General features: G+C 36.8%; 2 protein-coding genes across 2 annotated transcripts; both read left to right on the top strand.

Moving 5' to 3' along the window:
* Positions 1 to 848: 848 nt before the first annotated feature.
* Positions 849 to 13,024, top strand: prdm1c (PR domain containing 1c, with ZNF domain). The gene is made up of 7 exons (XM_079639586.1): positions 849 to 978; positions 2,441 to 2,637; positions 6,399 to 6,521; positions 8,262 to 8,523; positions 8,801 to 9,555; positions 10,434 to 10,562; positions 11,614 to 13,024. The coding sequence occupies exons 2-7, from the start codon at positions 2,464 to 2,466 to the stop codon at positions 12,028 to 12,030; spliced, it is 1,860 nt and encodes a 619-aa protein (XP_079495712.1). The 5' UTR covers positions 849 to 978; positions 2,441 to 2,463; the 3' UTR covers positions 12,031 to 13,024.
* Positions 13,025 to 13,139: 115 nt separating this feature from the next.
* Positions 13,140 to 24,326, top strand: xkr5a (XK related 5a). The gene is made up of 8 exons (XM_079584043.1): positions 13,140 to 13,184; positions 13,333 to 13,523; positions 14,458 to 14,641; positions 15,797 to 15,981; positions 18,837 to 19,049; positions 20,235 to 20,404; positions 20,630 to 20,741; positions 22,511 to 24,326. The coding sequence occupies exons 2-8, from the start codon at positions 13,421 to 13,423 to the stop codon at positions 23,428 to 23,430; spliced, it is 1,887 nt and encodes a 628-aa protein (XP_079440169.1). The 5' UTR covers positions 13,140 to 13,184; positions 13,333 to 13,420; the 3' UTR covers positions 23,431 to 24,326.
* Positions 24,327 to 25,070: the final 744 nt, after the last annotated feature.

Here is a 25,070-nt window from a genome sequence, read left to right as displayed (position 1 = left end):
ATATTGCACAGGAACCATATCGGCTTCTTTTATGGTACCTTTATGTACTTTTTAGAGCTTGACAGTTGACCATCACCTCATCCTTCTCATGAGGGTGAGTAACGTTAACGTTAAATTACAGAAATGTTGTATTATTATTTGGGGTAAGGTAACTATTTCTTTCATAATGATTTTGCAAAGCTATGAAAGCCCATTTCTGCCACATAAGTAAAATCATGTTTTGGTTACTTACATAGAAATTCGAAAATATGACATGCTACATAGGCTACTACATCACAGTCACAGATACAATTTTAAAATTGACATACCTACTAAATCAAAATTACGAGATACATTTTTTGACAAGATGATATTAAAAGTTGAAATTTTGACTTTCTCTGTTATATTTGACTTTTTAAATCAGAATTTCGACATTTCATCTCATAATTATGACTTGGTATGTCATAATTTTGAGTTTTTATATATATATATATATCATATCATAATTATGATTTACAAAAGCATGTTTTTTTCTTATGTGGCGGAAAGGGTTTCCAGACCAAGTTGTTTGTTTGTTTGTTTGATTGATTGATTTATTGATTGATACTTTATATGAATTGTTCTGTAAGTTTTGCAACACAGGAATCAAACAAAACTTATAATAACAGTTTTTGTTTCATTTGTAAGTAAGCTATCAGCTAAATTACTTTTATTGATGGTTCATTATTCAGCACTGATCATGAGAATTGTATGAACAAAATGAACAGATATAAAACTATGTCATTTAGAGGCCATGTGAGCTTCTGCGAGGAAAAGAGCGAGGCAGACAGAAGGGGTGGAGGAAGACATCAGGGTGGAGTTTGTCAAGTGATGTGTGAATGAAAACGAAGGTTTCTACACATTCAAGAGAGAGAGAAACAGAGGTGGAGAACTTGACTGCAACCTCCTCGTACAGACAGCTGGAGAGAAACGCACACTGACTCATCTCAAACCTTCACAGTAAGTCTACATTTGACTCTATTTGAGCATCGTGTGAGCAGCGTATGAATCAGCTGAAGCTCCGTCTGAAGGAAACCTCTTCAGCTCAGATGTGCTGTGGTCACGGCTCTGTGTGTGTGAGAGCGAGAACTGCTCTTTTATTGAGTTTCATTCTTACGGGTTTGAATTCCCACATCAAACTGACATGACATGTACCTGTCAAACGTGCACTTTTGATCAGATCGGAATAAAAAAGATAGACTAAGTAAAAAATTTTGCATTTCTTAGAGGACACAACATTGTCTCTAAAATCCTTTAGAAGAAATACATATAGACACAAATGAGACATTTGTTGACATACAGTACAGTAAATGTATAGAGATTGCTATAAAATAAATGTGGAGAGCAGCTGAAGGTTTTTGCTTGTTTTGATTGCAAATTATTTTTGAGACATTATTGGAAAATCTCCGTTATCAGAACGTTCCTGCAAGGTTCTCTCAAAGTTATGAACTTGAAATTATGAAATTTGAATATTGTGCAAAAGTTCATTTATTTCAGTAATTCAACTTAAAAGGTGAAACTAATATATTATATAGACTCATTACATGCAAAGTGAGATATTTCAAGCCTTTATTTGTTATAATTTTGATGATTATGGCTTACAGTTTATGAAAACCTTTTCACAATATTCTAATTTTGAATTTGGGGTTTTCATAAGCTGTAAGCCATAATCATCAAAATTATAACTAATAAAGGCTTGAAATATCTCACTTTGCATGTAATGAGTCTATATAATATATTAGTTTCACCTTTTAACTTGAATTACTGAAATAAATGAACTTTTGCCCCATATTCAAATTTTTCGAGTCTCATTGTATTCCAGTAACATTCAAAGTTATCTGGTCCTGATAATGTTCTTGAAATGTTTGCACAAAAACATGGACTTTAAAAAAAAAAATGTTACTACTTGTTGCAGAATGCTCAGAGAACATTTAAAAGCAACGTTCCTATAATGTTTGGACGCTTTGAACGTTCAGGGAACATTCAGAAATGTCCATAACTTATTGGTAAAGTTAGCAAAGCATTCTTAGAATATATACATTTGAGTTTTGTCTTTTCAATGGCTCATTTTCTTAGGTGACTAGTAAAAGATTCACGTGTTCAATCACATTCAATGTTGGTTAGTTAGTTACTGTAAAGTTAGCAATCACTTACATTTTGTTCTTTGTTTATATTCAAATGATGAATTATAATGAAGTCAAATGAGTGAATTCAATCTTTTATATATATATATATATATATATATATATATATATATATATATATAAACTCCTATTTTAACTCATGCATGTCATTTTTGCCAGTAGCAAGCAGTCAGAACACCCTAGCGACTGCATTGGGAAATACAGAAAAAATTGTTTGAAATGACACTGATAATTATGTTTACCATTTTTCTTTCTGTCTGTCTGTCTGTCATACACAGGTATAATCTCAACTCGGTTTATTATGCCATCAAAAACACTTTGCGCCACAGCAAACGAGAGCATCGCTGTGCAAACTGAGGATGTGACACGCACCTGTCATGTTAAAGATCAATGTCAGATGGACTTTGACGAGTGGAAGGAAACCAGAGCTCGGACTTCATTACCTAGAAACCTCAGATTTACACATCACAATCAGGTACACACATACATACATACATACATGAACACTGGCTACAAAGATATATTTGGATGCTTAAATTGAAATAAAATAAATGTTAACTGAAATAAAATATGGGCCAAGCACAAAAAAGGCATGATGAGTTATACAAGCATGGCTGGGAGCATCAGACCAACTGCAACAATGAGTAATTAAAGATATTCTTTTATGATTTTAGTCAAAATAGCTGAAAATTAAAAAATTTAGTCACATGCAATATGATTTAATTGCTTATGCAATATAACCAATAGGTGGCGCTATTACTAAATTAAGGTGGTGTGGGGTGGTCAGTGTGAGGTGACAATGACATGTACAAAGTTTGGTGTCAATATGTCAAACCATTGCAGAGTTACAGCCTCAGAATCGGTCGGGCACCATGCCATCATATTTGTTGATGCGTTATTAGAAAATGGTTTGGTCTATCAAAAAGCTTTTAATAACTTTTTGCTGGTATAGGCTGAAGATGATCTGACCCGAGTTTGGTCTAAAAATCAGACCAATAGTCTCGGAGGAGTTTGAAAAAGTTGGTTTTCAATGAAATTCAAAATGGCAGACAGCAATTTCAACCAAATATGGCATAATTGCTATCATTGTTCTTGGTGTGTATCAAGGAATCTAACAACACCAGTTACATTAAAATAGTCTAAATTAATCAAAAGCTTTTAGCATTTTTAGAAATTTCATTACAAGTTAATTTTGAGTGCCTTCAGGGCATGGTGCTTATGACACATACCGAGTTCATAAAATACAGCATTTTATGACAAAATTTTATATTTTAAATATGACAAAAATTTGGTATCATTCAACTAGATATGCTTCACTGAATCAAAAGAGACCATTTTTTTGGGCAAAGCATTCATAAGTTATATATTGTTTTTCATATCTCTTGACCAGTAGGTGGCGCTGTGCCAAAACGCTGCAAGTTGCCTCAGGTCATACTTGAAATTATGTACCAAGTTTGGTCTTATTACTCCAAATCATTGTGGAGTTGCAGCCTCATTTTGGCGTGCTCTTGTTCAAATTCGTTTGCGCGTTATTCGATAACGGTTTTGTTTTTTTTGAAAATCTTTTAATGTTTTTTTTGCCATCATAGTTTGAAGATGATCCGAGCCAATTTTGGTGAAACTTTTCATGACCAAAAATGACGTCCTAGGGTGCAATCGAATTATCTTAAGCCAACGAAAAAGAGGAAACAATTTTGTTTCTAGCCCAATGGTTACTGAAGTTATTTAAAGGGGTGGTTGAGTATGATTTCACTTTTCTAACTTTAGTTAGTGTGTAATGTTGCTGTTTGAGCATAAACAACATCTGCAAAGTTACTACGCTCAAAGTTCAAAGCAAAGGGAGATATTTGCTTTTAAAGAAAAGCACTACAACAAACGGCTGGTAGGAACTACACGACATTCCTCCGGGTTTAGTGACATCAGCAAGCCTAAAATATACATAAGCCCCGCCCCCGGGAACACACAGTCCATGTTGAGAAGAGGAAGAGTTGTTGTAGTCGAGTACATTTGTGAGTCAGCTCAAACTTTAGCATCCATCTTTTCACATGCAATAGAAAGTCACTCTGTGTGCATCTCACAACAGTTCCTATATGAGCGATTTATAGATTACCATGACAGAATATGCTAATTGAAGATAGTTAACTCCACATCAGCAACATAAATTCATCAACTAACCATTCAGAGACGTCCTGTTGCTTCTACATGTTGTCACTTCTTCTCCATCTTTGTCTGACTCCGTTTTACAATTAAAGGCAGAACAGTTTCTGTCATTTTAGTGTGTCAGCGTGAGGTAATCGCAGCTGCTAACACACACACATACACACACACACACACACACACACACACACACACACACACACACGCTCTTGAAACCCCGCCCTCTGCAGCAGCTCATTTGCATTTAAAGGACCAGACACAAAACGGTGCGTTTTTGCAAACCCTCAAAAAGTGACAACTTTAACATGCTATATAAAAATATCTGTGGGGTATTTTGAGCTAAAACTTCTCACACACACATTCTGGGGACATCAGAGATGTATTTTACATCTTGTGAAAAGGCCATTTTATCACCCCTTTTTGGTGTCCGAAATCGAGTGCACTCATTCAATCCCATAATGCACCACAATAACGAGTGTACAACTGATGTACGCTCAACAGCTATCATCAATTTCCCACAAATGGTTATATGGGCTGCCATAGACTTCAAGAGAGGAAGAAGAAAACATTTTGATGCTCAGATTATTTAGATTAACTTGATGTAGTAAAATAAATAAAACTAAATAAATAACTAAATAAAAAAATTAAACTATAAAAAATGGCAAAAAAAAACAAAACCATTACTCAAAATGTAGCTAATATTAAAATTAAATAACACTGGTATGTCAAAAAACATATGAGGCTACGGCACATGAGAATTTAGAAATGATAAAAAGCCTTTATTTTTTCATGGCTATGACATTTTGAAAACATTCACATGTAACCGCACACCAACACACTGCGGCTAAGCCTTCATCAGGGTGTCTGGTACACTGGGATGCCATTGCGTTAGGTACAAAATATTAAATAAGTATCAATTCATTGTAAAGAACGATATCACAAGCACACTTTTCAAGTAAGACAGACGTTTCCAAGATTTGAAATGAATTACATGTGTGATAATGTGATGAACTCTGCTAATGGACCTGAGGAGAACTGACTTTATACATCCACTCACTAAAACACATTTCACATTTAAATGCTCTTGCACAAATATATTTCAAAGTATTCACTGTAGGGGAATTTGCAGTTAAGACCCGAGGACCAGATATGATGAATGAAGACCAGAAGTCAATCAATTAAAGAAAAGTTTACTGAAGAATAGTTTGCAGGTTCATCATCAGCAGAAGTTAGCTTCACACTCAGCAAGGAGTTCGTAGGCCGCTCTGCGTACACACTTATCACAGCAGCAATTATACTCTCACACAGGTCACTAAACTACGTCATCACGTCGGGTTTTGATTGGTTAAGGCATAGATAAACAAAGTGACCAACTGATGTCACAAATATGTGTTCCTAACTTCCTATGCTCTAGTTTGTTTGTCAGCTGTTCATTTCATCTCCCCTGTGTGCCAGATGCTCACCTCACGATCATAGGATACTCTCACACACACACACACACACACACACACACGCACGCACGCACGCACGCACGCACACACACACACACACAGCTTCTTCAAGCTTGAGTTGGTTGAGCTCTAGCTCTGATGAGGAAACTTTCCCAAAACACACTTTCTCTCAGTGCGAGGTTCAGACAATATTCGTCATTATTCTCTTGTGATTGAAGATGAAAAGTAAAGTAAATGCTTTGACTGTGAATTGGTCACGTAGGAGACATAACAGGTCAGCTACTGTAGAAAAGTAAATATATTGTTTTAACATGTGTTGGGTGCTTCTCGAGCATGTATTTCATAACTACCTAAATATCATAAACTTGAAGATGTCATTTAAATAATTTAATATTTAGAAGGATGAATATTGAATAATAACTTAATTACAAACCATTCAAAAGGATATATATATTGAAGTGGCATAACAAAGCAACATAAAAAAAAAAAAATGACAAGGCACTTTAATCGGAGGCAGACCTGTCTGAGTCATCTGTAGTCTGGGCTTAATTCATCACCACACACATTGGTTTTGCTGCAAATAGTTTTTATGTAATGCTTTTCTAATGTCCTGCTATTGTGTTGTTAGAAGGTGCTGGGTGTTTTCACCAGAGAGGTCATTCCTGTAGGGACCCGGTTCGGCCCGTTGCAGGGAGAACATCTCCACCCTGAAGACATCTCTGCAAACATCAACCGGAAACACATCTGGATGGTACGTCAACAGATGTGCAAGCAAGAAAGATAAGAAGAGAGAGTGTGTGTGTGTGTGTGTGTGTGTGTGTGTGTGTGTGTGTGTGTGTGTGTGTGTGTGTGTGTGTGTGTGTGTGTGTGTGTGTGTGTGTGTGTGTGTGTGTGTGTGTGTGTGTGTGTGTGTGTGTGTGTGTGTGAGAGAGATCGAAAACCGTTCTGAGTCATTGAGGTTCATATTTACAAGTCATGTTTCAGGGGTGTGTGTGTGTGTGTGCTCATGTTGGGTTTCTCTGACGCACTGCTCCTCGCTTACATGTGCCAGTAAAGCTACACACTCGTATCTCACACACTGACTCAGCAAGGAAGTGGCTGAAAGGACCTCGCACACACACAAACCGAGAACAAGGTTCCCAGAAAAACTTAATCGATCATTCTGATGATCAGCTCCATTGATTTTCACACTTCAGAAATTCAGTCAATATTTTTGATGCTTAAATGAATAGGGAAAAATTCTAAATGTCAACTTGTCAAAATGTATAACTTGCAATATTATGGTTTGAATATATATTATACATAAACACATATATATATATATTATGAATATAATCAATATTATGATTTGATTTTATAGGTGATATACAATACATAATAAACTCTCCTGTTTAAAAGTTTGGGGTAAGGACCGTTTTTGAAAGAAGTTAATACTGTTATTTAGCAAGAATGCATTAAATTGCTCAAAAGAGACAGTAAAGACATTTATAATGTTACAAAATATTTCAAATAATTTAAAATACAAACTGTTCTTTTAAACTTTCTATTAATGAAAGAATCCACAAAAATATGAAGCAGCACAACTTTTTTCACACGTTTTCTACATTGATAATTATTATAAATGTTTTTTGAGCATAAATCGTCATATTAGAATGATTTCTGGAGGATCATGTGACACTGAAGACTGGAGTAATGATGCTGAAAATTCAGCTTTGATCACAGGAATAAATTACATTTTTAAAATATTCAAATAGAAAACAGCTTGTAATAATTTTTCATAATATCACTATTTTTACTGTATTTTTGATCAATTAAATGCAGCCTTGGTGAACAGAAGAGACATTTGAATGGTACTATACAGTATGTTTATGATTATATGTAGATGAAATAGTATTTGACACCAAAAATACACCCATATAAATGTAAATAAAAATACCCTTGAAAATGGAATCTAGAGGGCTAAATATTTCTCTAAATGGAAAATGAATTTGTTCTCTATATGACTACACCGCATGCAAAGTAAGTTCATAAATGTGCAAGTCTAATCTCTTAAGTTCAATATTAGACAGGATGAACTAAACTGAGAAAAGAAAGAGAGAAAGAGAAAGACTGAAAGAGAGAAACAGGTGTCATCAGGTCAAACTACCAGCAGCTAACAGACTGAATCAACAACGAAACCACAACCTCTCACTTTCACACAGTCGCTCGCACAAATAGATGTGCGCTTTAAATCTGAGAGCAAAAGCCTAATGTCACGCGGTTTCATTTCCTAAACACTTCAGAATGCTTATTAGTGGTGTTTGCAAAGCATCTATTACTAATGCTCATACCAACATAAAAATGTTGCAAAAATGCAAAATAAAATGTTGAATGGATGGATGATAAAAAAATTAAAAAATAAATCACATTGAAGATATTACCTTGACTTTAATGCACAATTATTAATCTTCTGTTAAAATGTCAATGCTGATTTTTTTATTTTCTTGCTAAGATCTTCTCGGAGGGGCGTTTACATCACTTCCTGTCTTGTGAGGATGAGAGCGACAGCAATTGGATGTGCTTTGTAAATTCTGCCCCGTCTCCTTGGCAACAGAATCTTGCCGGATTCCAAATTGGAATGCAGGTATACTTCTATGCAGTGAAGGATCTAATGCCGGGGGAGGAGCTACTAGTGGGGCGGAGCTTAGAATACAAGCGGCCAATAAGCACCAGCCTCAGAACTCCCTGTCTGAAGCAGCCACCTCCAACACACCGTGAGTGACAGCCACCACCAATTTCATGCTATTCTGATTGTCAAGAGTACTATACAAACACATTGAATACATGTATTTTATTTTATTAATAATATATTGTGCTGTTTAATGGGATTACAGTCTTAAATTGAACTTAAATTGCTTTAATTTAATTGGAAAGACTGTTTCCTCATGTGATAGCTGTGTATTTTTCACAATGGTTCTTGTTAAACGTTCTTGTTAAATATATTAAATAAGTATTTTTATTTTATTTGAATCATTCTCTCAAATGCTTTAGCTCATTCTCAAGATAAAGATCAAGTGAGGAAGAGAAAGAGAGGTTATACCGTCACTGAGATCCTGGATCTGAATCCCTGGACTGATCATCACACTGAAACTTCACTTATCACACAATCTAAATATGGGGAAAAAGTGACCAGAGACCTGCAGAATCCTAAATTACCTGCATCTTTGATGACTAATAGCATCTCTGACATTCCTGTAAACGTAGGAGGACATGTATACACCCCTGCTATCCCACAATCCTCTATGCCAAGGTATTTTTGGCCTATTATTCAATATGTGCCTTCTCATCAGCCAATGGGATTTGGCCGAACAGCAGCACACATGTCCCATAATATTCCCCTTCCACCAATCCACATGCATCCATCTCTTTTGAGTCAAACATCCAAAGAGAATCACCTTTCATTAGCGTTGACCAATAGAGGCGACCTCAAAATTGATGTGAGAGACTCTACAATGAGACACACAAAACCTAAAGACTTCACAAAGATGTCACCAACACTCAGCAATGCAACCGATCCCTCTCCTGCTGAAGTATCCAATGCCGATTACATCACTGCCAAGAGAGACTCACCTGAGATGTGTGTGGCTTCCCCAGGTGTCTCCTCCGTCACACACGCCACAGAGTCTCAGAAGAGACAGACTGTAGGGTACAAGGCTTTACCGTATCCACTGCAGAGACAGAACGGAAAGATCCAGTATGAATGTAATGTGTGCGGGAAGAACTTCAGTCAGCTCTCAAACCTGAAGGTACGTGGATTATTTTCTTTTGTGAATCGCTACAGTGTGAGTGGTTCAATAAAAGATGTCTGAGATGATGATTTCATTATTTTGACTTACTTATATTAATAAAATAATTTAATGTATTTTAATTTATTTATATATACTGTATATATGTGTGTGTATTATGGAGCCCCTAATGTTGATGGAATAAAACATGAGATGGGAAGAAAAAAATCCCCTGTGAAACTTTTGCTTTTGAGTTTTTTGTGAGCGAGCACGAAGTTTCTCAGGGGAACGCAACATTTTTGTGCAAGAAATCAAACGCATTGAAATAAAAAAAAATGTTTTTTTCATATTTCATATATATTCTCATATTTCGGAATATATACTGTGGTTTTTGAAATATGTCTCTTCTGCTCACCAGGGCTGCATTTATTTGATCAAAACTACAGTAAAAACTGTAATATTTTGAAATATTATTACATTTATTATTATTATTTTTCTATTTTTATTACATTTGAAAATGTAATTTATTCCTGTGATCAAAGCTGAAATTCATCATCATTACTCCAGTCTTCAGTGTCACATGATCCTTCAGAAATCATTATAATATGATGATTTGCTGCACAAGAAACATGTATTATAATTATTATTATTATTATCAATGTTTAAAACAGTTGTGCTGCTTCAAAGTCTAAACTGTAATACATTTTCTCAGGATTATTTGATGAATAAAAAGTTCAAAAGAACAGCATTTATTTTAAATATATATTTTTTTTACATAAATGCCTTTACTGTCACTTTTGATTAATTTAATACATCCTTGCTAAATAAAAGTTTTAATTTCTTTAAAAAAAAAAACTTACTTACTTAATATTTCTTTCTTTTTTTTACTACATGTCCAGGTGCACTTGAGGGTTCACAGCGGCGAGAAGCCGTACAGGTGTGAAATCTGCAGAAGGAATTTCACCCAGCTGGCTCACCTTCAGAAGCACATCCAGGTTCATACGGGAGAGAAACCACACGAATGCCATGTAAGAACACAGAGGATCATACCATTGCTTTCTTGGGTCCTGTTTACACCTGGTATTAAGATGTGTTTTGGTCAATTGACCGTTCGCAAAGACCCGCCCCCTTTAGTTACTGTAGACAGACAAGCTACGCTTCTCTCACACACACACCATGTTCTCACGCAGTGAAAAATACATTGCGGAGCAGAGAGACACTGACAACACACTGACAGACGGGACAGACCAGGTTACTTTTGATATTAAACAAAGTCTCACCTTTCAAATTTGGTAATTTTTTAAAAGAAATTTAAACAATAAATACCGTTTTGTGGCTCTTTAATGTGTCTGACAGATCGCTAGAGCCTCAGTTAAAGCTGCTCGTAAACCGATCATCTCTTCCTTCTAGTTCATTTATAGCATCAAATAAACATGAACGAACATCAGAAGGAATGTTGTTTTGACCGCGGAAAGGCGTCAGTACACTCCGCTTCTCAAGTTCAAATCCTCCCATGTTAATCTACTAACTCTCCTGACTGCTTTGTCGGACAAAATGGCGGACAATCAAGCTCCCTGCGAAGGGTCAATTGGATCACAAGTGGACGACGCTAATTACAGGTGTAAACGGTCAAAAAAATGTTTGAGCTCGTTCACTTTCGACCACTTCCATGAGGCTATTCTGAATTAGTTTAAACAGCCACAAAAGACCGTGTACACACACTCACAGCGTTCGGCTGGTCTTGTGTCTGTCAGAGCAGAAACTAAAGCTGATGTTCTCTGTGTGTTTTCCCGTCTCCGGTCGTTTTCATTTTCATATGTAAATTGCGTGAGCTTATTTTGTCCATTAGATCGAAAGATCTGAAAAAGCCCATACATTTACCCGTCCATAGACCCTCCCCTCGAAGAAATCAGGACAGAAGTGTTGGAAAGTGAACATAAGAGACGGAGGTGTAAATGGGAATGTGTCTCCCTCGTCTACTTATGATTCAATCAACCAAAACGCATCTTAATACCAGGAGTAAACAGGGCAAGGAGAGACTAAGGAGATGTAATAGTCTGTGCTGTGTCTCATGTGCAGGTGTGTAACAGGCGTTTCAGCAGCTGCAGTAACCTGAAGACTCACCTGCGCCTGCACTCCGGTGAGTGCCCGTACGTGTGTAAGCAGTGTCCCGCCAGCTTCACCCAGCACATCCACCTGCGCCTCCACAGACGCCTGCACGCCACCCCACGCTCACACCAGTGCCCGCAGTGCCCTCGCCGGTACACACACCTGTGCAGCCTACAGATCCACCGCCAGCAGTTCTGCCCCGCCTCCAGCGTCACAGGCTCCGCCTCTCAGCTGGACTCAGCCAATGACGAGATCGAGAGGTTTGACCTCAGCGAAGGTGCAGAGAGCCTTGAGGTTGATATGGAGGCGGAGTCTATAAAGAGGGTGTGTCGGGTGATCTGGACTCAGGTGCTTCTTGCTGGGAGGGAGCAGAACAGGTCCACATAATACAAGAATGAATTGTCCATGCAACCCTCTTTTCTCTAAAGGTTTTCAGCAAGAAGGTGATATTTGTAAGAGATGCTGATTTCCTGTTTTATAGTTTTATATATGTTTCATTTATATATTATACGTACATTTTTAGTTGTTTTTGTTTGTACTTGACTGGCTTATCGTTTAAAAAAATTATAAAATGATTCTGTTAATTTGTATACACTACCATTCAAACGTTTGGGGTCAGAAATGAATACTGTTGAAATGAGTTAATACTTTTAAGCTGTAAGGATGTATTAAATTGACCAAAAGCAACAGTAAAGATATTTATACATAGATTTCTGATTCAAATGAATGCTGTTCTTTTGAGCTTTCTATTTATCAAAGAATTCTGAAAAGATGCATCACTGTGTCTACAAAAATATTAAGCAGCACAACTGTTTTCAACATTGATAATGATTTCTGGATCATGTGACACTGAAGACTGGAGTATGATGCTGAAATTTCAGCTCAATATATATTTTAAAATAGAAAACAGCTTTGAAAATTTGAAATGGTAATAATATTGACCCAAAACTTTTGAACGGTAGTGTGAATGTCATTCAATATTATATAGTTTATTAAATTCTGTATATTTGAATAATGTCTGGGTTTAAGTTAAATTGTTCTAACTAAACGTACAAAATGATCATATTTTTGTAATATCTGTACAAGTGAACACAATAAAACCACACAAATATGCTTTTCAGACAAGAGTTGACTATGGTATATTTTAAATATGAACCATTCTCAGGGCAAGAGTGTTTTCATAAATGTCAAGTTGGAGAAAGCTGGAACGTGTTTTATATGTTGTAAATATATATATAATTTATTAGTGCAATATCTGTTACCCAAACCAGTGGTTTAATATTTGTAGGCCTATATGATGTCTTTTCAATTTGTGCTATATCTTGATTTTCTTTCATGCTTTGCTATTTAAACAACCATTAAATAGACTATACTACATTTTAAATACATGTGTCACGTTTTTTTTAACCTTAGGTGTGTGTGTGTGTGTGTGTGTCCAGCGGATATCACGTTTCTCTTGTGTTGTCCTACAAAACAGCATCTGTTTGTAAACATCCGGGTCACAGTTACACCTGCACACAAACAGACACACGCAACCATAGGTAGGGCTACACAGAATGTCTCATAAATGCAGAATTATACTAAAATAAGCCAAATCCATCTATTATTTATATAACAACACTCGTATTAGCGGATGCGCGTCACTGTCTCTTTAATGGTCCAGAAGCATGACGTCAGATATTTTGACAGGACGACGGAGAGGAGAAATCGGATCCGCCGCTGACAACAACAACAAACACACAGATGTGTCGAGCAACGCCGCGTCCCGGTCGCTGAGATGCCGGTAACGGAGCGGAGAGGACGCGACGCGTGGTCGAGCTGCTGGCGCGTGCTTCTGCTCGCGGCGTCCGCGCTCGTGCTGCTGGCGGAGAGAGCGGCGCGTGAGTGACCTTACACCGCATCACAGGTGCATCTATCTAATGCACCCCATCGATACATACATCACATTATAACGAACGTTACTGTATCCATCTATCAAGGCGTTTACATACTGATACTACTCCAAGATCATTCAAAGAATGGCGCGATTATAATTACATAATACGCCCAGAAATATGGTATTCCTTGCATGTCTCAAAAAATACCATATAACCACGATACCTGTTCAGAAACATGTTAAAACCATGGTATTTTTCTCTACCCTTTTTCTTTTTTTGTATACTTGTACCTTGGAGCACCATGTAAATACTGACACTTGAATTTTAATATATACAATGTTTTGTCACACACACACACACACACACACACACACACACACACACACACACACACACATATGTGTGTGTGTGTCTAGAATATTATATATATAAGTATAAGTAAATAAATATAGAAGAATTATATATATATATATATATATATATATATATATATATATATATGACAATATAATAGCCAGTATAAAAGACAATATAAAATAATTATATATATTTACTTTGAATCAAGTTGAAAATATTTAATTTCCTATCCGCTGTAAGAGTATTGTTACATGTATAATACTGGACAGAAACATTTAGCCTAATTAACAAATTAAAATGTATTCTGAAGGGCGCTTTTCAAAATAAATATTGTTCTGATGCAGCGTTAGAGATTTAGGGATCCGCGGAACACCTGATCTATCACAGCTTGACTGTCAGAAATGACAGATTACTGAATTGTTTCTATCATATCACAGTTTAACCTGGATTTACAGTGATATTATCTTCTCATCCCATTACACTGCTCTTTTGTTGGAGATAATCGCACACAATTCAAACCCATATTGAAGTGCACAGATGTAGATGTCGGGTAACAGGTGTTCTGTGTGTGTTTCCTCAGTGATCTGCTGTGTGGGCTTCTACCTGTGGCAGGACGAGCTGAGCTTGGCCGGTCTGACCTTTGCCCTCTTGTTACCGGGGTCAATGGTGCAGGTGCTGAGTTTCAGATGGTACAGGGCCGACGGAGACAAACGCACAGGCCACAATTTCATCATACACACTCTTCACCTGGGCATCTTCAAAAGGTGTGTGTGAGTGTTTGTTTGTGCTTCCAAAGGAATAATATCTTTAAAAAATTACAATTTCGTTGATTTACTCCAGGGCTTCCCAAACTTTTTTGTCAGCCGAACCCCAGATGTAAAATATTTACTTGAGTCCCCCCTGAGAATTGAAGTTAATATACCAGTAATTGGTAATAATTTACAACTGGTTCCCATTAGTTATCGTTAGTAAATGTGTTAATTAACAATGATCAATACGTATGTTGCAGTATTTATTCATCTTTGTTAACGTCAGTTAATAGAAATACAACTGTTCGTTGTCAGCTCGTTAGCAGGGGCCAATTAATGTTAACAGAAGCAACTTTTGATTTTGATAATGTTTTAGTAAATATTGAAATAAATTAAGATTAATAAATGCTTTAATGACACATTTACATGTTCTCTGATGTCGTTAATGGTCAGATACTAACAGATAAAATATTTGATCATTTTAAATGACGAAGTGTTTTATTTTGATCGTTTTCAAATCTTTAATAATATGGGGCTACACTGAAAAAATTGTCATATATTGTGATTGTGATTTGAACTGCGATATGACATTTAATTTCATATGAAAATAATACCTATATATCTAAAAGTGTATTTTTAAAAGTGTCAATTTTTATTAATTTCAATTAATTGAGCAGCCCCATTGTCTTTATTTAAATTTTACATTCAATTTAATAAATTATTAGCTTTTCATCAACTCATTAACCTCCCCGCAGTTCCCTCACAAATCCCCATTTAGGAAAATCTGACTTATTCAAATGATCTCATGTTGTTCTGTCTATTATCCATGGAAATGTTGGATAAACCGGTCCTTGAAGATTTAATGAGAACGCTGAAAAATGACAGTATTGTCTTCTGCTTTATTGCTGAATTGATGAACTCGAGCTTAATAACGACACTATTGCCTTCTGTAGAGCTGCCTGTAGCTGAATTGAACTGGTTTCATAATGGATGAACTTGTACACAGTTATTGAACTGAACTAAATCAACACTTAACTGACTCAATTTGAATTTGTCTCATATTTGATGAATTTGACCTTCCTGTTAATACCGTGAAGCTGCTTTAAAAACTATGTCTTTTGTATAAAGCGCTATGTAAGTAAAGCTGACTTGATGTGTGTTGTGTGTCAGATTTTGGGATTGCAGTGTGTGTGAATGGACCGCTCAGGGCTCGTCGCAGTCGCATGCGAAGGAAGTGATGCGGCAGGCGGATGTGTCTGCGCTGCGTCTGCTGGAGGTCTTGCTGATGACTTTACCTCAGACGCTCCTGCAGACGTACGCTCTCAGCGTTACCGGCTACGGCCTCTCGTCTCCAGGTCAGTCCTGAGCTCACTTACACACGGAAAACATGCATTGCACTTCCAAACATCCATAGGCGTAATTTGCGGGTGGGACAAACATGTCCCCACCACTTTTTGCCAGGGTCGATATTGTCCCACCACTTTTTGAAACATCTCGGATGTACCTAACACAAATAAATAAAACATCTCCAGTTAAAGGTTGGGTAGGTAAGAATTGTCTAAAGAACTTTTTTTCAAATTGGCTTAAACTGTCTTTATATACCAATACATAATTAAAATGTAAGTACTTTGAAAGAGAGAGTATAAAAATTGAGTGACTATAGTGTATTTAATCTTCAAAAAACACAGCTCATTAAAGGGCACCTATTATGACATTTAAAATGTTCCTAATGTTGTTGTGGGAGTCCCCAACAACAGTTTTACATGCATGCAATGACAAAAAACACTTTTGTTTTCGTATAATATGCATTTATTTTTACCTGATTTGCTCACCGACTCCCAAATGATTCGTTCAACGACTCGTTTTTCAAACCCCTCCTCTGCGCGACGCTAATCTGCGTTGATTGGTCAGATGACCCAGCAGTGTTTACAGAGATAATACTTATCGTTTAACACGGAGTACAATGATGCTTTTATCAATTAAATTGTATTATAATAATGATTATAGTCCACTGCTTTATAGTTTGTAGTAAAAAACGAAAAATAAGATAAAGAATTTAATGTTATGTTAGCGAGCATAGCCCAGAGTTCATATTGTAAAAGCACAATCAGTCTTTGTTTGCGTTAGCCCGATGCATAAACATAACGTTTTTACAAAAAAAAAAAAATGCAGTTACGTTACTACGAGGTATTATTCTATTCTTTAGACAACTCCGAAAACAACGACAAACACTTCACATATCTCAATACAATTGTCATTGAAGACCTAGAAGCTAAACGGTGCTTACACAACAAACAAAATAATTAAGCATGCTACATAAAATATAAAAGCAAAAATTATTAATAACACTTACAGGTTGTGATACGGAGGAGGAAGCTGATGCAAATACACTTGGAACTGAACCTTCCTTCAATATCAGCCAGCTCGCGAACCCAAGTTTGATTGCATTTAAAAAGCAATCATCTTCAAAATGACGCGAACAAAGCACAAGGCTCGGACTATACTTCTGTGGTATAGTGAATTGTAGCCACTTAGTCTTCAAATGCTCCTCCTTGGGCAGATGAAAAAAGTTGTCTTTTGAGTCGCACTTCAGAACACAGCGTCTCGTCGCCATGATATTTTCCCTGGCCTTGGAGAGCAATAAGTGGGCGTATCGTATTCAAATAACTTGACAAGTTGACGTCATCTAGTCATCGAAAAAGCTTCGGTCTTCTAACGATTCATAAAAATGACTCAGAGTCGACTCTCACTTTTGAAAGACAATAACTTTATATACGGTGCACTTTCATATTTCAAACTTTGCAGGATGTTTTTGTTCACTTAGATCTATGTTACACACTACATGAAAGGTAAATTTCAAAATTCCATAATAGGTGCCCTTTAATTCCTACGGGACGAAACAAGTGATTGGCTTGCGCGACTGTCACTCTCCGTCGCCATGACTACCGCCGCTATTACTGGCTCTGCCCACGTGCACGACGTTTTTAGGTGGGAGTGAATGGAATTAATGATAAATACACTAGACTCACTCAGTTTTTTATACTCTCTATTTCAGAGTACTTGCATTTTAATTATGTATTGGTATATAAAGACAGTTTAAACAAATTTGAATTTTGAAAAGTTGACCTACCCTACCTTTAACTAGCATAGCATTAAATCCGTTCATTAATTAAATAAGAGGCGATCTAACATTGAAATGTGTGTTTTTTTAAATCAAGCAGATTTGTTTGCTCGCACACAGTCTTCACACAGATGCACGCTTCAATCTATCGCTCAACGCCGTTGAGGAGACTCTATTCGTTCCGGTGAAATCACAAAACAAAATGTACACAAATGTGTCCCTGTTTGATATACAACTACTGATATCAACATATTTGGTTTTAATAAAAAAAATTACAAAAATTATACGAGTGCGGATTAGAACTCAGAAATTGACTCGCTTGGCAAAAGATCTACCGCAAGACAATTAAAGGAGCCGTATGTAAGATTGTGGCCAAAACTGGTACTGCAATCACTTTCAAATGACTGTAGAGCGGTGTATCCCCTCCCCCTCCTCCCTGACTCGAGGTTGCCAGATAGGCTGCAGGATCCAGCAGGAACGTCGGCTGCTACAAGGAGCTTCCAATGGCAAGACTAGAGCAGAGCTGGCAACCCGGATGCCGAAACACTACTGACTTTGTGATTGGTAGATAGGTGGAGGGTGGCGCATCAGGCCAAAACACAACATGACAACATAATCATCAGTTGAGGGCTGCAACTTCACTTTTAAATGACAATATCCTGGCCGGACTACTGTTGTCCGTGATATAAGTACATGATTTCTTAATGTCTACTGACATACCAGGGCCATTTTATGATTAATTGAAATACATTTTTTACATACGGTTCCTTTAAATTACACAGGAAATCCTGTATTCGCGGATATGTATTTATTCACGTGAAAATGAGCGGCACTAACAGTATATAGTCATAGATCTCATTAAACGACAAATTAAGCCCAGTGTACTATTGAAATTGATTTCTGGACATAATGTTATTTTTTCCGAAAATAGTTTTTGTACACATATCTGATTTAGCATTAGGCCTATACACACACACACACACACACACACACACACACACACACACACACACACAGACCTTTCCCACCCTATTAAAAAAAAGTCACGCCACTGCTAACATGTATAGATAACCGTGTGTGTTTCTGCAGTGGCTCTGTGTGACGGCGTGTGTTTGCTCTCGCTGTCCTGGGCGCTGGTGCTCTACAGTCGGGCCTGTTGTTTGATCCGTCCGGGACATTTGCAGATGCCACCAGCAGCGCTCCTGTGCCAGCTCCTGTGGAGGACGGGCATGTTAGCCGCCCGCTTCACCAGCCTCGCTCTGTTCACACGCACCTTCGGCTGCTGGGTCATCGGGGTCGTGGGTGAGTCTGCAAAACACCAGAGATGTGCACGCTCAGGGTTTCTTTGTAAATTACCAATGATAAATCTGAAGAAATGTACATTTTGGGGTCAGTAAGATTTTGTTTTTGTAAAAAAATGTTTTGGTTTAACTTAAAAAAGCAAGTTACCTTGTTGCCTTAAAATTTTGAGTTCGTTGTAATTCCAAATTTGAGTTAATACAATGAAGAAGAATGGTTTAATAAACAGAAACTCAAAATAGTATGTTATCTTCACACATCAGTTATCGAAGTTGATTTGACAAAAGATAAAAAGTTGTGATAACAAATCATGAAATATTTTTTTACAGTGTAACACTTTACTTTTTTAATTTACTTATTAATCTTTGTTCATCTTAGTTAATAACAATACAACTGCTCATATTAGTTCACAGTGAATTAACTAATGTTAACAAATACAACTTTTGATTTTAATAATGTATTAGTAAATGTTGAAATGAACATTATCTAAGACTAATGAATGCTGTGGACATGCTACTTTTATCATAAGTGACTGTAAAGACATTTATAATGTTACAAAAAAATTATACTTCAAATAAATGCTGTTCTTTTGAGCTTTCTATTCATCAAAGGAATCCTGAAAAAAATTCTCAGGTTACACAAAAATACTAAGCATGTTTTCTGTTTTCAACATTAGTATTAATAATAAATAATTCTTTAGCATCGAATCATCATTTCTAAAGGATCATGTGACACTGAAGACTGGAGTAATGATGATGAAAATTCAGCTTTGATCACAGGAATAAATAAAATTTTAACATATATTAAAATGGAAAACATTTAGTTTAAATTGTAATGATATTTCACAATATTACTGTAAAAAATCTTATTGTCCACAAACTTTTGAATGGTAGTTTATGATTTCATGCTAAAATCAAAAGAAAAAACGTATACAATTAAAACAAATTGTATATTAAAAAATTATCTGCACAAAAAATATTAAATCTATTTTTAGGACCATTCATTTTTGTTGTATTGTGATATTACTTTATTGACAATTAAGTGCAATCTCCCCCCCAAGCTTATGAACAGCCTCTAGACTATAGCATGCTGTCAGTTGCCACACACAATAATATATTACTGACTCATCCCTCAGTTTGTGTAAAATTAGTGTGTTAATGAATGTTTGTGTGTCTCATGTTCTCCCAGCGTCTCATTGGTTGATGGCTGCGCTGTGGTTGGTCTCCCAGCAGACTGATATATATGTGGGTCACTGGTCATGGCGCGTGTTTAACGTCATTCTGGGAGGCGTACATGTGTTCTTGTTTCTCAACGTGAAGGACGGACCGTCCCGGTTCCGGATGGCAGGATTCTATACGGTACAAACACACAATCTTAATGAGAGCTTGAGATATATTTGTATAGGATCTGTGCTAATAATGTTTTGATCTGTTTTTCTGGACCATCAGAAACACTCTCTCATATTTCTGCAGAATATGAATGTGCAAAAAAATTAATATGTGTTTGGAGGAGTAGTTAATGCAGAATTTGGAGCTGTTCCTTTAAGCATCGAGTGACCGCTCTGTTGTTTCTGTGTTGAGTAGGTGATGCTGCTGGAGAATCTTACACTGCTATTGGCTGCATCTGACATCCTGACTGATGCATCATGGGATAGCCTGATCGTCCCCACTGCGGTGCTGTGCAGCTTTCTGCTCGGTGAGAGTGTGTGTGTGTGTGTGTGTGTGTGTGTGTGTGTGTGTTGAGCGCTTGATAGTAAGACAAATCTCATTTTTCATTATTCTGCATTGGGATTGATCATTTACACTGAAATAAAAGTATTTTTCTCCTAAACATATTTAATTTAATAAAAAAAAACAGGTGATGTGTTTAACTTAGTAAAAACCAGTATGACGCAAAAGTAAAAATGCCCTTTTATGAATAACCACACGTTGGTATGCCAAACTTTTTTTTAATTAAAAAAGGCAATTGCTTTACAACACAAGCAAATCTTCCTTTTTCTGAAATGTATCATAGTAAATTATAAATGTAAGAACCGATACCATATCTTTTAAAATAACATGCAGTGCAAGAGCTGTGTGTTCAAAGCTGAATTTTCAGCATCATTACTCCAGTCTTCAGTCACATGATCCTTCAGAAATCATTTTAATATGATGATTTTCTGCTCAAGAAACATATATGATTATTATCAATGTTGAAAACAGTTGTGCTGCTTCATATTTTTGTGGAAACTGATTTTTTTTTTTTCAGGATTTCAGTTCAAAAGAACAGCATTTATTTGAAATAGAAAGTGCACTTTTATAGGCATTTTAACTGCTTGATTAAACATGTTTCCTAAAAATTAATACCCATTCATCAAATGTGTATTTTGTGTATTATTCTGCAAGACCTCTGAAACTATATTACATAAAAATATTCCTGTCTCTGAAAGATTCATGAAAATTATGAGTAATTTCACTGTGGTTTAAATATTATTGGCATATTGGCAATGGCCCACAGCCATTACATATTTAAAACAGTAATATCCTATACTAAACCTAAACTAATCTTTACAAACTATATATCATTTGAAAGCTTAAAATCTCTAGTTTACATATTTGGTGACTGATTTTCAAAATAAATTACAGAGGAGCCGTAATTTATCAATTTGCAACAAGAATATGTTCATACTCCTAAGGCGTGTTCAGACCTTTATTTTATAGTGATGAACATAAAAAAATCATGAAAAAGAATGGTAGAAACCTCAGTTTGTTTTCATGCCAAGAGTTCAAAAGATAGCATCCATTCAATTATTTTAGAAAAAAGGGTCAGAAAATGTTTTAATATAAAGAAAAAAATTATAGATTCACCATTCGTGGCAGCGAGCTATAATGCACATACGTGTTATTTTTGTGTTTCCTAGAGGTTGAATTCATTTCAAAATCTGCCAAACTTCCAATACTACTTCTGAATAGGATGTTTACTTCATAAATTGTATGAAAATTTTAAAAATAATGGTTCAGATCACTCAAACAACTTATGGAAATGGGGCGCCCTTATATGGGCAGTAATGTCAACTAGTGTGGTACTGCGCACAAACTAAATCTCACTGAAAGCTTATTTTTTGAGATATCAACCTAAAATTTGAAACACAGATTGTTCAGTTTTTTGGCTTTGATTTTTTTGCATTTTTAGAGTCCTCCAGGTTTTGAAAATATATATTTTATATAAAATATGAATAATTACATTTTTAACATTGTACATTTTCATAAACTCAAACTTCTATAACTTTTTTTCTGTTTAACTTTCTTATTCCACTTCTACAAAAATCTGCCAATTGTCTTCTTTAAAACAAGACCAATCTATATTCCAAAGCATTCTTGAATTACAACCATTTAAGTTCGGAATGTGCATTTTCATGTCTATTAAAAAAAAGGGGGTGCCGCTTAAGGGGTTAAATCTCATCTATTCCTCTCTATCTTTCTCAGGTTTGACATCCCTGATGTTGTACTATCGATTCCTGCATCCCAAATCCACTGAAATCTCCCAGGGTTTGCGTCAGCGGGCACACATGGGCCGAGAGTGTCTTCAGCAGGGCAATTCATCCTTCTCTCTGGGGGACAAAAGTCTTCCTCCGGCCCCTCTTCCCATCCTCTTCCCGTCCTCTCACGCTTCCTTCTCCTTCTCGGGGATCCCCGGGTCTCTACTGGAGCATCCCGGGAGCTGTGGTGTGAAGCTGGACGGCGAGTGCCGGCACCATCACTGGCTGCTGATCCGTCTCGCCCTGAAAACCGGAGACCCGGCGAAGATTAACGGGGCGTACGGGGCGGGGGGAGTATCCGGGATCCTGATGGTGGATCGGAAGGGGGAAATCATTGAAGACGGGTGTGTGTGCTCCTCGGAAAGCCGTGACGACACGATGGCCGACTGCAGGGAAGAGTTTGAGAGCGTGAGCGAAGCGAGAGAGGAACCGGATGAGGATGACAGTCTCGAAATGCAGAGCCCATTAGAGTCGCCCGTCTCCGAGTGCAAGAGGAGCTCGCCGGAGGGGAAGTCTGTGTTTGGGGACAGTCCTGAACGCAATTACTGCCCCACCGAATCCAGCTCCACTATATACTTCAGCGCCGACCCACAATCCCCGAGCGGCTCCAGTAACCCGCGTCTGGACCGCGAGACGGCCTTCGGTTTCGGTTCTGGGACCGGGCTGGAGACTCTGGACGAGCTGAGTCCCATTTCCATAGACGGCGGGATGCACAGGGATCTCGTCCGGGGGCTTCTGGGCCGAGCGGGACCCTGCTACACCTCTGCTCCCGGACTGAACGGAGAGAGTTCGGGAAGCCACCTCAGAGGCCCACGTCGACAGGTGGTTCTGTCCCGCAGGGGTCCGGAAGAGGACGGTGGGTTTTAACAGCATTTATATAACCAACTTTAAGGGGCGTTCACACTGACAGAGATTTTCCAGTGTGAAAGTTCTGAGGCAATATGTCTTGAACTTTATGCAAATGAGCTTCAATGGCAACTACCAATGAGAGTGAAGAGGAAGATGGAGGAGGAGGAGTTAATGTTGTGGTGAATGTTTCACTGTTCTGTGCAATTTGTCTTTGCCCACATTCAGGGATATCATTTTAAAGTAATAATGTGTTGAACACTTGTTTGGTAGGCTATTTATCTCGTCCATGATGTGATATATTATACGCTGCTGCAATTTCTAAGCTCTTTCCCCTCCAGAATGTGAAGTGACAGGAAAACAGATTTGTTGTCACATAAAATGTATATTTAAAGTATATACACTACTTTTGAAAAGTTTGGGGTCTGTAAGATTTTTGAAATGCATCTCTTCTGCTCACCAAGGCTGCTTTTATTTGATCAAAAATACAGTAAAAACAGTAAGATTGTGAAATATTATTATATTTTAAGATAATCGTTTTGTATTTGAATATGTAATTTATTGCTGTGATCAAAGCTGATTTTTCAGTATCATTACTCCAGTCTTCAGTGTCACACGATCCTTCAGAAATCCTTCTGATATGATGATTTATAATAACATTTCTTATTATTATCAATAAGAACAATTGAGCAGCTTCATATTTTTGTGGAAACTGATACATTTTAGGATTCTTTGATCAGTAGAAATTTCAAAAGAAAAGCATTTATTTGAAATATAAATCTTTTCTAACATTATAAATGCCTTTACTGTCACTTTTAATTAATTTAATGCATCCTTGCTGAATAAAAGTATTCATTTCTTTAAAAAAAAAAAAAAAAAAAAATCTGACCCCAATTTTTTTTTACAAATATATGCATAAAAAATATAATAATAGTTTTACGGCCGCTTCCTCCAGTGATCACTGTCAGTGTGAATGGACAGGGCATTAATTCATAAGATGCAAGCAGCTGGAACATCAAAACTTGAACCTGAATATAAGACATTAAAACATTCAGACTTCTGAAGATAAAAACTTTTAATAGTTTACTTTTCTTTTCTTTTGTTTTTAGTTCTCTTACTGTCTGTCTGTTTATGTTCAGAATGGAATACGTGCGTGCGCAAGTAACTAACATTAAATAAGTAACATTATTATCACATGACCTCATCACATTGCTTGTTCAATTAAGCGGCAACATCTCAGAAATAAAAAAGATTTTAGTTTGTTATTTTACTTTTTCAATCCAGTTATTTGACAAAATGTTGTAACTACTTGCAGTCCAAACAAACAATAATTTAAAAAGGAGATAAAAACTTCATCTGTGTATACATGCCATTCTGAACATAACCAGTAAAAATCTACATGCTGTTGGTTTGAGCTGAAAGCACAATCTTCCGTGTGTGTGTGTGTGTGTGTGTGTGTGTGTGTGTGTGTGTGTGTGTGTGTTCTGTTTAACTTCTGTCCTCTCAAACTGTGATGTAATTCCACTCTTATGAAGGGCTGTGGTCTGGTTTATTATTCATTGGTGTATATTGCCTGAATGATACAGACATAAATAGAGACAAAACTCATCTTGGAACATGATCATATCTGCATTAGAGCATTAGAACCACCATAGATTATG

Source organism: Phoxinus phoxinus (genome assembly GCF_949152265.1).
Source record: "Phoxinus phoxinus genome assembly, chromosome: 16".
Taxonomy (NCBI): Eukaryota; Metazoa; Chordata; class Actinopteri; order Cypriniformes; family Leuciscidae; genus Phoxinus; species Phoxinus phoxinus.
This window is presented reverse-complemented; position numbering and strand designations above follow the sequence as displayed.

Bases quoted from the DNA above. Each gene is read 5' to 3' on its own strand.
- prdm1c (XM_079639586.1), top strand. From the start codon at position 2,464: ATGCCATCAAAAACACTTTGCGCCACAGCAAACGAGAGCATCGCTGTG. The intron at 2,638-6,398 runs GTACACACATAC...TTGTGTTGTTAG, and splicing joins GATTTACACATCACAATCAG to AAGGTGCTGGGTGTTTTCAC. The intron at 10,563-11,613 runs GTAAGAACACAG...TCTCATGTGCAG, and splicing joins AGAAACCACACGAATGCCAT to GTGTGTAACAGGCGTTTCAG.
- xkr5a (XM_079584043.1), top strand. From the start codon at position 13,421: ATGCCGGTAACGGAGCGGAGAGGACGCGACGCGTGGTCGAGCTGCTGG. The intron at 14,642-15,796 runs GTGTGTGTGAGT...GTTGTGTGTCAG, and splicing joins CACCTGGGCATCTTCAAAAG to ATTTTGGGATTGCAGTGTGT. The intron at 19,050-20,234 runs GTGAGTCTGCAA...ATGTTCTCCCAG, and splicing joins CTGGGTCATCGGGGTCGTGG to CGTCTCATTGGTTGATGGCT.